Source organism: Mesitornis unicolor, unplaced genomic scaffold (genome assembly GCF_000695765.1).
Source record: "Mesitornis unicolor isolate BGI_N332 unplaced genomic scaffold, ASM69576v1 scaffold24057, whole genome shotgun sequence".
Taxonomy (NCBI): domain Eukaryota; kingdom Metazoa; phylum Chordata; class Aves; order Mesitornithiformes; family Mesitornithidae; genus Mesitornis; species Mesitornis unicolor.
The window spans coordinates 96227-109081 of NW_010198057.1; the positions used below are offsets into that span (position 1 = coordinate 96227).

The 12855-nt window shown below is 36.5% G+C and overlaps 1 protein-coding gene across 1 annotated transcript in view; it reads left to right on the top strand.

The window, feature by feature from the left end:
• Window positions 1-12855, top strand: part of SPAG1 (sperm associated antigen 1) — a 42660-nt gene that overhangs the window by 7178 nt on the left and 22627 nt on the right. The window contains exons 5-9 of the mRNA XM_010189010.1: window positions 475-593; window positions 1072-1177; window positions 4047-4177; window positions 4824-4930; window positions 7288-7450. Coding sequence (XP_010187312.1) covers window positions 475-593; window positions 1072-1177; window positions 4047-4177; window positions 4824-4930; window positions 7288-7450 — 626 coding nt within the window. The remainder of the gene's footprint in view (window positions 1-474; window positions 594-1071; window positions 1178-4046; window positions 4178-4823; window positions 4931-7287; window positions 7451-12855) is intronic.

The window sequence follows — 12855 nt, forward strand, 5'->3', positions numbered from 1 at the left end:
TCCAAAAACTCCCTCAGAGTAGCCTTGGAAGTGTCGGAGATTATTTTGAAATCTCTGTTGTTTTTACAGTATTAATTGCTTTGAACCTGTATTTTGGTTAGGGTTAGTAAGGGTGTTCAATAGGGCTGGGTTTGAGCATATGATGATACTGTCTCTTAAATTTTACCTGTCTTTTTTGGGGGGGATGGCAAGGAGGTGAGGCAGACATCTTCTTGGTTTGCTTTGGTTTGATTGGTTTTAACCAGGAAGAGGGGAGGTAATGTATAAGCAGGAGATGCACACACAGAGAAAAAAACCCAACACAAGGAAAGGAGATCAGACTAAACATATTTTTCCTAACTAGTCATGGATAATTGAACACAGCCTTAATCTCTCTTTTTCTTTGGCTTATAATGGAAATATAGTATGCCTTTCTATTAGTAGAGGAGTCTTGCTATGCAGCTTTACTTAATTTGTTATTTTTATTAATTTAAGGTTTGATGTGGAAAAGGAGTGTTCTAAAATTGATGAAGGATGTGAAGAAAATAACTCAAAAGCAAGATTCTTAAGTAGGCCAAGTCAACCTGTAATCAAAAAGAAAATAGACACAACTGGTAATGTGTTAGAAACATTAGAATTTTTCTTTAATTGTACTGCTGTGTTGTAGAGTATGAATAGAAATTGAAGAAGAATATTATAGAGTCATAAGTGTCTTTATGTATTTTTCAGCCCCTAGAGATGCTATAAGTTGTTAGGAGGTCAACTGAGCCTGAAGCCGTATTTGAAAAAAACCAACCTAGTCTTGGTGTTAATAATCAGTTAAAATCTTTATGTTGTGTTTAGGTTGAGAGCACTAGGTAAAGATTATAAACAAATGATAGAGGTTAGCCAACCACGCTCATCTTGCATTCTGAATTTATGCCTATAAAAGTAAATTAGGTTTTTATTATAGAAAATAAAATTTTTTCTTTCAGTAACCTGTGTTCTTTTTTAAAAATAACATACAGGTGATGACATTCAAAGTATTAGCTGTCAGTGTTTTGATTGCATCTGTGCAACTTGTTAGTTGTTATGTATACCTCTTTTTTTTAGGCATGACAAAGAAAGAGAAGATTTTTATTGCGACTCATGAAAAAGAAAAGGGCAATGAAGCCTTTGCTATTGGCGATTATGTGGAAGCAGTGACCTATTACACTCGGTGAGTAAATACTATTGTGTTCTGTTATTTTAATGACTGTTACTTGTGAATATTCTTTCATGAGCAATGTAATTAAAGCAACTTCTTACTGAAGCAACTACTGACAATTAGATTATTTTCAAAAGGGCAGAAAGATTTGACAGAAGAATACCCAAAGCACTCTTGCATCCTGGTATTAATTTTTATTTATCAAGAAGAGAAGTGGATAATGATGGGATGCAATCTGCAGGTGTCACAAGCATGGGGCACACGGGTACAGCCTGCTCCTGTGCCTTTAAGATTTCCTTCTTGAAGAATGTCCAGCCTTCCTGGACTCCTTTGCCCTTCAGGGCTGCCTCCAAAGGGACTCTGTCGACCAGGCTCATAAACAGGCCAAAGTCTGCCCTTCGAAAGTCCATGTTCTGCTGACGCCCCTCCTTATTTCTCCAAGAATTGAAAACTCTATAATTTCATGATCACTGTGCTCAAGATGGCCTCCAACCATCACATTTAATAACTTCATTCAATTTAATATCCTCTTCTTAGAAAGAAAAATCATTGCATGCAGCTTCATCATAAGACTGTCGGGGATTAGTAGCAATCCAGGAAAAAAGGTATATAAACACAGCATTAAAAACATGAGACTCTTACAGGTTGCTTGCCTTATTTAGCGCACAGTGGACTACATTCAGACTCCTTTCAGGTAGTTGTAGAGGGTGATAAGGTCTCCACTCAGTCTTCTTTTCTCCTGGCTAAATTGACACTGCATTCTGTTCTATCCGGGCACTTCTCTAACACCATTGGAAAATTCCTATTTAGAAATACTTAAATAAAGCATATTTTGTTAGTAATCTGAAGGTGTTATTTGTATATGGCTAAAAAGGAAAAAAGAGGAGTGTTCTATATAAAAATAATCAAGGTGCAGTTGTTCATTCTGTTTGTCTTGTAATGAGGCCTACTCTTCTAAGCTGAATGTAGAGAGTACTTTCTCTTTTACAGAAAAACTTTAGACCTCTCTCTCTTTTCTAAAGAGATTCAAAACTTTTGCAGAGAACATGCTCTAACATAGTTCTGTTATGCTGCTATGATTTTAAAATAAATGGATTTTGCTTATTTTTCTGCATACCTCTAGTGAAATCACTCTGCTTAGTTATTTCAGTTATACTGCAGAATCATACAATGATTCAGGTTGGAGGTGACCGCTGAATTATATTTTTTGCAAACCACCTCTCAAAGCAGGGGTTAGATGAGGTTACTCAAGATTTTGTTCAATTAAGTTTTGAATGTCTTCAAGGATGGAGATTGCACAACCTCTCTGGGCAACCTTTTTCAGCTCAGTCAGGAGTTCTCTGTTCATCACTTCTATGCTTGCTTGACTTCCTGGACATGGGAAAAGATCATGCTTGTGCTTTGAGGTAGCTGTTCCTGAAGATCAACTAGCTGTCCTGGTACCCTTTGCCCTACAGGACATTCTCCCTGTAATCTAGCCAAGCAGATTCCTGCGCAGGCCAAAATCCTGCTTTCTGAAGTCCAGAGCTATAATTCTAATACTAACCTTGCTCATTTCTCCCAGAATCTTAAACTCTATCATCTCATGGTTGCTGAAGCCAAGGCTATCATCAACTTTTGCATTCTCAACCAGTTCTTTGTGGGTAACAATTCCAACAGAGCATTTCCCCTTGTCACCTTGTTGATTGTGTCAAGAAGTTGCCTTCAATACGCTCCAGAAATCTCATAGATTTCTTGTGCCTTGTCATTTTCCCCTTCCAGCAGATATCAGAGTGATTCAGGTGCCCCATAAGAACCAGAGCCTGCCTGTAATTGTGAGGCTTCCTCTGGTTGTCTGAAGACTTAATCTGCTTGCTCTTATCAGGCAGCCTGAAGAAGGTACTTACCATGATGTCACCATATCAGTCTAACCTCTTATTCTTACCCATCAGCTCTCTTGACTGGCTTGCCAGGCTCTTGCGTGTTCCAAGACAAAGCTTCACACATTTAATCACGGCTTAGACTAGAATGCATCTTCTCCTTACCTTCCTAGTCTTTCTAAAGACTCTGTGTGCCTCCATCACGGCACTCCAGCCACACATTATCCCACCATCTCTCTCTTATCCCACTGAGATCATAGCTGCACAGACCTTTTATTCTTCTTTTTTGTTTCCCATGCTTTGTGCAGTTTTGCGCAAGCGCTTGAGATTATCCTCCAGTCATGCTTTTTTCACAAGTGTGAGAGTCTCTTCTAGTATGCTGTCCCCCTGGCACTTCCCTATTGCCCCTCTTCCCAGTGAACGTAGTTGAGAGTCCTTCTTGCTAGGTTAGCAAGGGTGTTGGCAAAGATTGTCTTGCATCACTGTCTTATGGATCTCAGTTGTCTTTATTCCTGAGGTGATCCTGTTATAGAAGCTAAAGCCCTGCCTACAATACCGGCCACACAGCCAGACATTGACCTGGATGATTCATCCACTGCTACTTGAGTCTTTCCCTTCTACAGGCAAGATCAAGGAGAAGCCCATGTGGCCCCTCATGCTCTTCAGCATAGCCTCCAGAGCTCTGCAGTTACTCTTGATGGTCTCAAAGGTTTAATTTGGCAGTTTCGTTTGAGTCTACATGGATGGCAGCAAGAAGCAATAGTTTAAGGGACAGATGAGCCATGGCGTTTTCTCTGCAATTTCTCAGATCTAAGCCCTGGCAGGCAAGAGACCTCTGAAGATGGTAAAATGTCGTTGGTGGATGGTTGCCTCTGGTCTTGCAGGAAGGAGTTTCTAACCACTATTGTGATTATCAGTATTAATATTGTTGCAATACTGTTTTCAGCTTCCAATAGTGAAGTGTTTCTACATTCAAGTTTTCTAACTATGAGCTTACTGTGGTCAATACTCCCTTTTTTCAGGAGTATATCAGTAATACCCACTGCAGCTGCATATAATAACAAAGCTCAAGCAGAAATCAAACTTCAGGACTGGGACAGTGCTTTGCAGGATTGTGAGAAGGTACTAGATATGGAACCTGGCAATGTAAAAGGTAAAGTAGAACATAAAATTGCCCTTCTATATATTACTTTATTTCTAGCAAATAAAATGGTACATATCCATTCATGTTGTTAGTTGACTTCACTGAGCTTTAGATCAAGTCCAAGTATAACAAAAGGAACAGAGTAGCTCCCCAAAGCAATTTTAACAGTATTTTCAGTGTCAAGGAAGTTTTATGCAGGCCATCCTGTTGATCTGTAATGGGTATTATGAAGTAGCATGAGACTAACTTGCTTTTTATATGATGACTATGAGCCCTCTTGTAGTTGTGCAGAGCATTCTTTCTATAATACCTACACTGATGTATTAACTACCTTAAAAGTGACATGAAAACAATGAAAATTGCTGATTTAATCCTTTCTGAAGTCAAGGGCTTGAATGTAGCTAAATGTATTTAAATGGGAAGAGAGAGGAAAAATTGAAGTAAAAGTTGCTTCACAATTCATAATTGCTATCTCATGTCATGTGAAATTGCATCATTAAAAATTATGAAGAGAACAGTTATTACTAATACAGTCATTATGAAGTAAATCCAGAATTTAAAACACTGTTTTACACTTAATGCCTAGGAAAAAAGAGTGTACTGTTAGCCGCTTTGTGCTTTAAATACATAAATCATATACTTTGCTCTTTTCTAGCTCTGATACGCCGTGCCACTGTACACGGTCAGCTGCAGAATTACCAGGCAGCTATAGAGGATCTGAACAAAGTACTATGTATTGAACCAGAAAACGCTATAGCTAAGGTAAAGATGAGTTGAATATGACTAGAGGAAGTTTGTATGCAGTTGTAGCATGAAGTTAGTACAGTTTATATTGTTTGATTTTATTATGAGTTTTGTGGACACACTTGATCCACTGTGCCAGTGGTCAGTTTTGCAAGACCACATAGGTGCCTGTGGTGGAACTTAGGTATTTGAATGTGGCTAGCTCTTTTGTTTATTACTTGTTGCTGAGAACCTGTGAGCACCCAAGTCTTCTCTATTAATGTAATTTTGGTGACAAAAAGTTTGTTGCTGAATGTGCTTACAGTTCTTGTATGTCTCAGCTGACGAAAGTTATTTGGAAATTTCTCTCAAAAAGATCCACTGGAATAGTTGTATGTAAGTTTGACACATAATTCACAAGAAAAATTCAAAAGAGATGCCAAGCTTTTATTGTTGTAGTGGTAAAGCTAACCAAAAAGGAGAGGACCTGGGTTCTGTCCTCACTGCAGCATGATGTTATAAATCCTCGTTTCTCACCTCCAGTCTAGGATGAAAGACCTTTCATACCTTCTAATGAATCTGCACCTTTCTTAGCTAATTTTGGATCTAAGAAAGCTAGATGCTTTCTTTGGAAACTCAAGGTCAGGACATACTCCTTGTACTAATATTAGCTCAGCTATTTAAGAGAGGATTGGTCCATGTCATTTCATTGGTATCTTCTTAGGGATGTTTTGTGGGTTAGAACCCAGTCCTTGCATTTGAACTCCACATGTTCTGAGAATCTTCAGTGCTAGGCAGTTTGGATACTAAACTACTCTTTTCCTGTTAATTAGGAGTCAATCGTACTACCTTACCATTTTTTTTACGTATCACTTGTGGATGCTGTGCAATTTCCTCATCACCTGAATTCTGTTCAGCTCTTACTGTTGGCACATTTTGAGCTGCTAGCAGCTTGCTTATTGTTACTTCTTTCCATGGAGTTATTTGATCATAGCTATTGCTTGTACTAGTGAGAGTAGTCCAAGCCTGTTTGTCAAATTTACCACATACAGCACTCATCCCTTCTAGGGTGTTCTTGGAGCTAAATTCCTGTCCGGAATAGTTCCCAAGTTTCACATCAACTAAGGAGTCAACCTGCCTGCTTTTTTTCCCTTTCTTTCTTTTTAAACACCTCTTTAGATTTGACTTCTGTTTACAAGACTGAACCACTAAGTAGCTTGTAAGTCTGTATTGACAAACTCCCCAACAGTCTTTGTGAAAAGATTATCAAATAGGCTGTGCTGAGACTTCTTATACCAGACATAAGATACTTGATCATTTTGAGTACACTCTTCCAGAGATCCAAATACGTTAGTAGCTTTGCTGAACAATGTTTCTGTGGCTGAAAGCAGATGTCTGTATTTTGTCCTTATCTGTGCCAGCTATTCTGCTTTGGCTGAGGCGTCTCAAGGTGACAGAGGGCTTGGCAGGATATTTTTTGAGTTGCTCTTTGCTTGGATGATCCTAAAAGCCCTCTTAAGCCAAATATGAATGTTTGGAACACATGTAGAGTGAATGTTTATGTGCAGAGTCACTAAAATAAAGGTAAAGTGCTTGTCAGTATCTGGAATTCTTCAAGGTGCTTTGTCCACATGAATCTTTGCTTGTTCTTGTCCTTGTTTTAGCTTTTTTCTTAAGGAATTGAGTACTGAAATGGCACTTCCTTGTACAGCATTGAATTAAATTCCAAATAGTGCATAATTCTGGGTGTGTCTAATGCTGCTCTGAAAATGTGAAGTGCAGTTGGAGTGGGTTTTTTTGAGTTATCAAAAGTGTTTATGGAATGAGAGGCTGTTTGATCATCTAATTTGCAGTTCTGCAAGAGGAGCAAACCTTTTCATTATTCAACAGTGTCCTTCTGCTACACTGCTAAGAAATTGTTGTCTCTCTTGGTTCTAGTTCTGTCAGTTACGTTCCTCCATCGGCTATCGATCAGACACCAAATTCTCCATAGCATAAATTTTGATAAACTGATTTTGGGCTTTTTCAGAGATTCTGGAAAGTACTTGTTTTCCACATGTCTCTTCTGAGTAGACCATGCCAGATATCACAATGGTACAATCTCATTTTAATTTAATATTTTTTTGCTTAAGCAGTTAATTTGAGTAAAGTGCTTATTTATTTGTGTGATATCTTCAGAGTTCCTAAGAGATAGAAATTGAGTGTTAATCTTGGTGCTGATACTTGAAAAAGTCACGTTTATTTTCTCTGGTTTTTTGTTGGTAACATTTATCTCAATAGTTTTTCAGGATCTTATGAGGATTATTTAACAGAATGCATTGTCTGTATATAAAGTACTATTTATATACCTGTAAGAAAAGGCTTCTGCTATTGCTGGTTTATTTTCTCAATTGCAGAAAAATCTGCTACAGACTGAAATGAAAATGAAAGGTTTAAAGCCTGTATCTGAGACTCAAGGCAAAGGAAAAAGAATACTTATTCGAGATATAGAGGATTCAGAAGTGGATGAAGAAAGATGGGAAAATACAGAAGGATGTGAAAGAAGTGGTGGAGATAAAAGTAATGTCATGTCGTTTCCTATTTAATTTTAACCTGAGGAAAAATCATTGCCTTTGGTATTGCAATGTTTATTCACACAATTCATCTGTATTTACTTGCAAGAATTTTGTCTCTTTGAAGACTAAAATGACACTCACTACTTAAAGTTAATCTGAGTATGAAATCTATAGTCCAGTTTTATGACACATGTTTGCAATTACTTCTAGAAAGGGTACAACAGAGATGTGTGGAAAATGTTGCTATGAATCACCTACTTCCCTGTATCCTGTTTAATGTTATACCTATCCTTTGATGTGGACCCAGTTGGGAATGTCTTCTGGTGTTAGAGAGCATTTTATTTTCCTTAGCTCTTTCTCTTCCTTTCTTCTTCTTTCTCTTCTCCTTGTTTTTCTTTCTTTCGTTCCCACAATCGTGTTTTTCTTCTGCATTTTTCCTCTCTTGATTGGATCAAAGGGTGTAATAATGATCACGTGCCATCTAATTTAATTTTTTGTTGTGTGTTTTGAAAACCATCAATCTTTTTTTTGGTGTTGATTTTAATGTAAGAGTTCTTATCTGTGCTCTGAAAATATATCGTAGAGGTAAACAACATGCAATTCTTGTACTGTGTGTAGTTCACAAGCAGTTGAAGTGTAGCTTCCGTTCCTGGATTAGTGTGTGACTGACTGCAAGACTGCTGAGATGAAACTCCTGGCATAATCAGAATACCTGACTTGGAGGAGGAAGCAAGGCAGCAGGGGCTATTGAGACTTGCACTGGCAGGTTGCTTTTAGATTCAGCTGTGTATCTGGGTTCCAGCCTGCAACAGTATCATATCTCTGGGTCAATTTCCACCCTTTCTCCTTTCTGTTGGTTCTTCAAGGTAATGTGGCATGACAGCTGTAGCTTTTGTGTTTCCTGTGGCCTATGTCGCTCTTTATCTTGAAATTAAATCAGTCTGTGGGTTTTCCAACTTAATTGTGAATATTAGACTGTACATGTGTGATTTAATAATGCATTTATAATAACTAATACATAATAATTTGCACACAAAATTAAGGAAAATACATCTTTCAAAGTTAGTAGGTATCCACTAAGTCTCCTCAGCTAAAACCCTGGAAGAAAGGATGGATCATGTCCCTAGCCTTAAATAGTAGTTGATTTGGGGTTGCTTTCCATTGGGAGCATTCAGGTGACTAAGTGCCTTCTAGCTGCATAGGAAGACTCCCATTCCGTTGATGAAAGGTTAGGCTTTTAAACATAGGGAAGATGTAAGCTGACGTCAATATTACATGTGTTCATGTGTTATACGTAAGTATTTTTGAGATTTAGAAGGCACGGATCTTCATAGTTGACTCTGTGTTTAAAGTGTAACTAGAAACAAATACAAAGTCAGTTCAGTTATTAAATAAATCTGATACATTCTGTGAACCTAACAGCAATAAGTAGATTAAGCATTTTATACGTCTTCTCTATACATCTAGTCAGGTACTCACAGTCAGTCCAGCAGTCCACGTAGTCCAGTCATGTAGTCATATTTATTTCACATTCTAGTTGTGAGCCTTATGCATTCCTACTAAACTTACAATTTAGAGTCTGGAAGAAAAACAAGAAAATAGTTTTTGTTTTCTTTAGCTCTGAGGAGTTGATTTCTCAGCTTTGAACAAAACAGTCAAAGAGTGTAATGTCTCTTCATCTTCATTAAATGAAATCCGTTTTGAACAATAGAAACAAAAAATTGCTTACGTCCTAGAGACTGTCAATACTAGTATTCAGGCTCTGTAAAAACTAGAAATCCTGTGTGTACTTGGCAAAGCACCTGATATTTTGACATGTTTATAGAAGTTATACTCTCAAGTGATAAATATAGTTCAAAGATAAATAAAATAAATATATTTTAAATCGTCCCTTTTAATTCATAAAAATTTGCTGGTTTGTGTAGTATTTACTTGATCTATTACAATAATTTAAAAATAATATTGTAGTCAACAGTTCTGAAATTTAGAAAATATTTTTTTGTTAAAAGGAGAATGCATTTATGGAAATAAAGCCTAAGTTAGCTTTAAAATTATTATTTCTCAACCTGTTATTGCTAAAGTTGACAACAGACCTCTCTTTAAAAGATGACATTAGATGCCTCCTTAAAAGAGGTACTTCAAGCACATGCAAGGAACCTCTTAACAGAAAAAGCTAAGTTTTGTGAGTTGACTGTGGGAAATGACGTTGCCTACAGACTGTTTTCTTTGTGCATGTTTTATTTATTACACGTCAGAGGTGAAGAGAATATTCTTCTTCTGGTTTCTTCTGGAGATCTTTTTCCCAATTCAGCGTACGTATTTTTTTATAGTTTTATCTATGTCCTCCTGTTTTGTTCACCTTCCAAATGCTGGTTTGGTACACTGACACTTTTGATATTGAAGCATCGGAGCATCTCTTTTTCTTTTGTGTTAAATCTTTCATCTGCCTTCTAGTTTCACTGCCTATGTGGTATTAAACTTATTTGATGCCACAGCAGTTGGCTACAGAGAATTATTTTATGATTTTTTTTTCCCAGCCTATTTTCTACTTCATAGCACCAAATTAAGGTCTTTGTCATTGAATTTGACATTACTGTGATTTGGAACCATTCTCAGGTTGAAGAGCATCTCCTTATATCAGTCTGCTCTCATGTGATGATATTTTTCTTTCATTTCATCCTTTTTTGGGAACGTTGCTAGGAACTGAATAGGTACGAAAAGTCTTTCTGCATCCTTGATGAATTATGTACTGTGTTCTCAACTGATCTTGACTGTGTATCATGGTTTATCTGAAGTAATGGTCTTTCTGCCCTTAAATGAAGGGAACTGTCATAATAATGATTGATTTACAGCTTTCCAAAACAAACAGGGGTTGGTAACATTCTGGATTTCTCTTGGTGATTTTCTAAACATGTTTTATGAAATGGACATCTTCAAATAAAACTGGATGCTTTGTCTTTACATTTTTACTTTTTCTTTAATTATTCCATGTGGAATAATGAAACATACATTTGACGTTACAGATAAATCTTCAACATAAGTGTTAATGTTTCATGACTTTTCATGGCGAGTAAGATCTTGGATTTCCATTTTGAAGATTCTTATTTATTGAGAGGCCGAGCTTACTGGGTAGGAGACAATTAGAGCTCCTTCCTACTCAAGCCATCAGTTGGTCTTGCTGTTATATTTTCAGCATTCCTGGTGTTGCTTTCTGCCCTCTTCTGCCACTGAGGCTCTGAGATAACTGAGACATAACCCGCTGGTAAATGCTTACTGGCTGCTCTGTATTCTTGCTCACTTGGCCTTTATGCCATATATATGAATTCATGCGTATCCAGATCTTAATTTGTAGTAATCTCTGTGACTAGATTCTTATTGTAGTAGGAAGATTGTTTTTGCCATTGCAGCCTTGAATAATTGACTGTGCCTGTTCTCCTTATGGTTAGAAGCCTTACTGATGAGGTCTTGTTATGCAATATAATAGTTATTCTAATAGTTATTCCAATAGTTCCTTGGTCCTCTTTCCAGTGTGCTTGTTCATTTGCTATTTTTGATTTTTAGAATTGTAAACTCTCTGAAGAAGGAGCTCTCATTTAGAACTGATTTATATGCCATCTGGCACAATAGAACCCATCCTACTGTGGTTTTTAGGCTCTATTGCAAGCTAGTGATATGCACATTTAGATAATGTTAAAAGAAATAGTATTGAAAATTAACTCTAGAGTTGCATTTGCTGTGCGTATCCTGAAGTTAAGAAAAACTCTCAATTTCAGTGCCATTATAAATGTTGACCAGTAAATCTTCTTTCATTCTTTATGAACAAAGACTGCTCCTACGCAGACAGAGATCAGAGTTATTTGAAAAGTCTGTTACGTGTTCTGTCTCAGAACAATCCAGGTATAATCTCAATCAGCTAAACCAAGAACAAATAATACAGAACAGATACTTGCTGACCGCATGGGACAGAACCTCACCCCCCCAAAAAAAAAAAAGTAAAATTAATAAAAATTAATCTGTGACAATTTGGATCATTCCAGTTGTCTTCATATGTAGCTAGTCTAGAGCAGATAAAATAATTGAAAATGTTTCCTGGCTTCCTAATAGATGAATTCATTGTGAGCTAAACTTAGATATGTTGCTTCTCATTCTGCCACCACTAATTTTGTGCCATCCTTCTAGAGGATAGATACTTTGTGTAGTTGAGAATTAATTTTAAATGAAAGATGATGTAATCCATTACAAAAAAATACTTCAAATATTCCTTTTGGAGTATTCAATGGCTTTTGTTTTATGACAGTCCTAACATTAGGTTCACTATTTTAGTACTAATGAATTGAAATTCTTTCTAGTTTGTATTTGTTGTCATTCTGGTCAAAATCCTATCAGACTTTTCAGTACCTTTCTTTAACTTTTCTTTGGAATTTATAATGTATCTAGAGTTTAAAAAAAAATAAATAGTTCGTAAGTACTGATTTTTTTTCTTAAGGCAAAGCCCAGAATACTGCTCTCATTAATACATTTCTCTGTAAAAGACCAGTACAGGAATATTGTTTCTGTTATGAACACTAAAACTGAAAGACAGTGAGAATTAGATCTGAGACTGTATCTGTACAATTTTGTGCATGATGTTTACTCAGTCTAGAAATATTTAGGCAATTAGCATAACCATACAGCTAAACAAGTTAATTATGAGTATTCTTATTTTCAGAGGGACTCCAAATGCTATGAATGTTTCTTGTTTAATTCAGGATTGGTTCTGTGTGCTTCATCTTCAAGAATTTTTCCCTTGTATTCAGGAAGTGACATTTGCATTAATGACATTCACATTTACATCACACATTATCTGCCTTTCTTGCTTTTGCTTTGTCTCTAGCACTTGGGATGATTTTCAAGAGTGTTTTGCTGTAGAAATTCTTCTGAAAACTTGTCCTATCACCTTTTTGTCCGGGGCACTTAAAATTGTTTTTTTCCCTTTTTTTCTTAGTAGAAGTTTTATGGAGTAGTCTCTGTTTTGGTGGGTGTAAAATAAAAGTATTCTAGCATATATCCTAAGAAAATTTTTATTATAGTAATATTAATAGAGTCGAGTCTTCACTCATCTGCCCAGCTATCCTTTTGCCCTCATCCTCCCTACCAAATAGACTTTAAACCTTTTTTTTTTTTTTCCTTACTTGGCACTGCCAAACTGGATAAATGGTGGGTAGAAGTCTCAGATATAAAAAGTTTACTTTAAGTGTTATAAAAATGTCTGTGTGGGTAGAATAGATTCATTCTATCATTTTTCCCACTGTGAAGTATGAACTTATTATTAAACACAGTATTTCAAAGCAAAAACCACAGCTGGGAAGGATGCAGTTGGAGCTTTTGTCTATTAGGTATTAGAGAATCAATTGTTTTTAAAGATCTTAC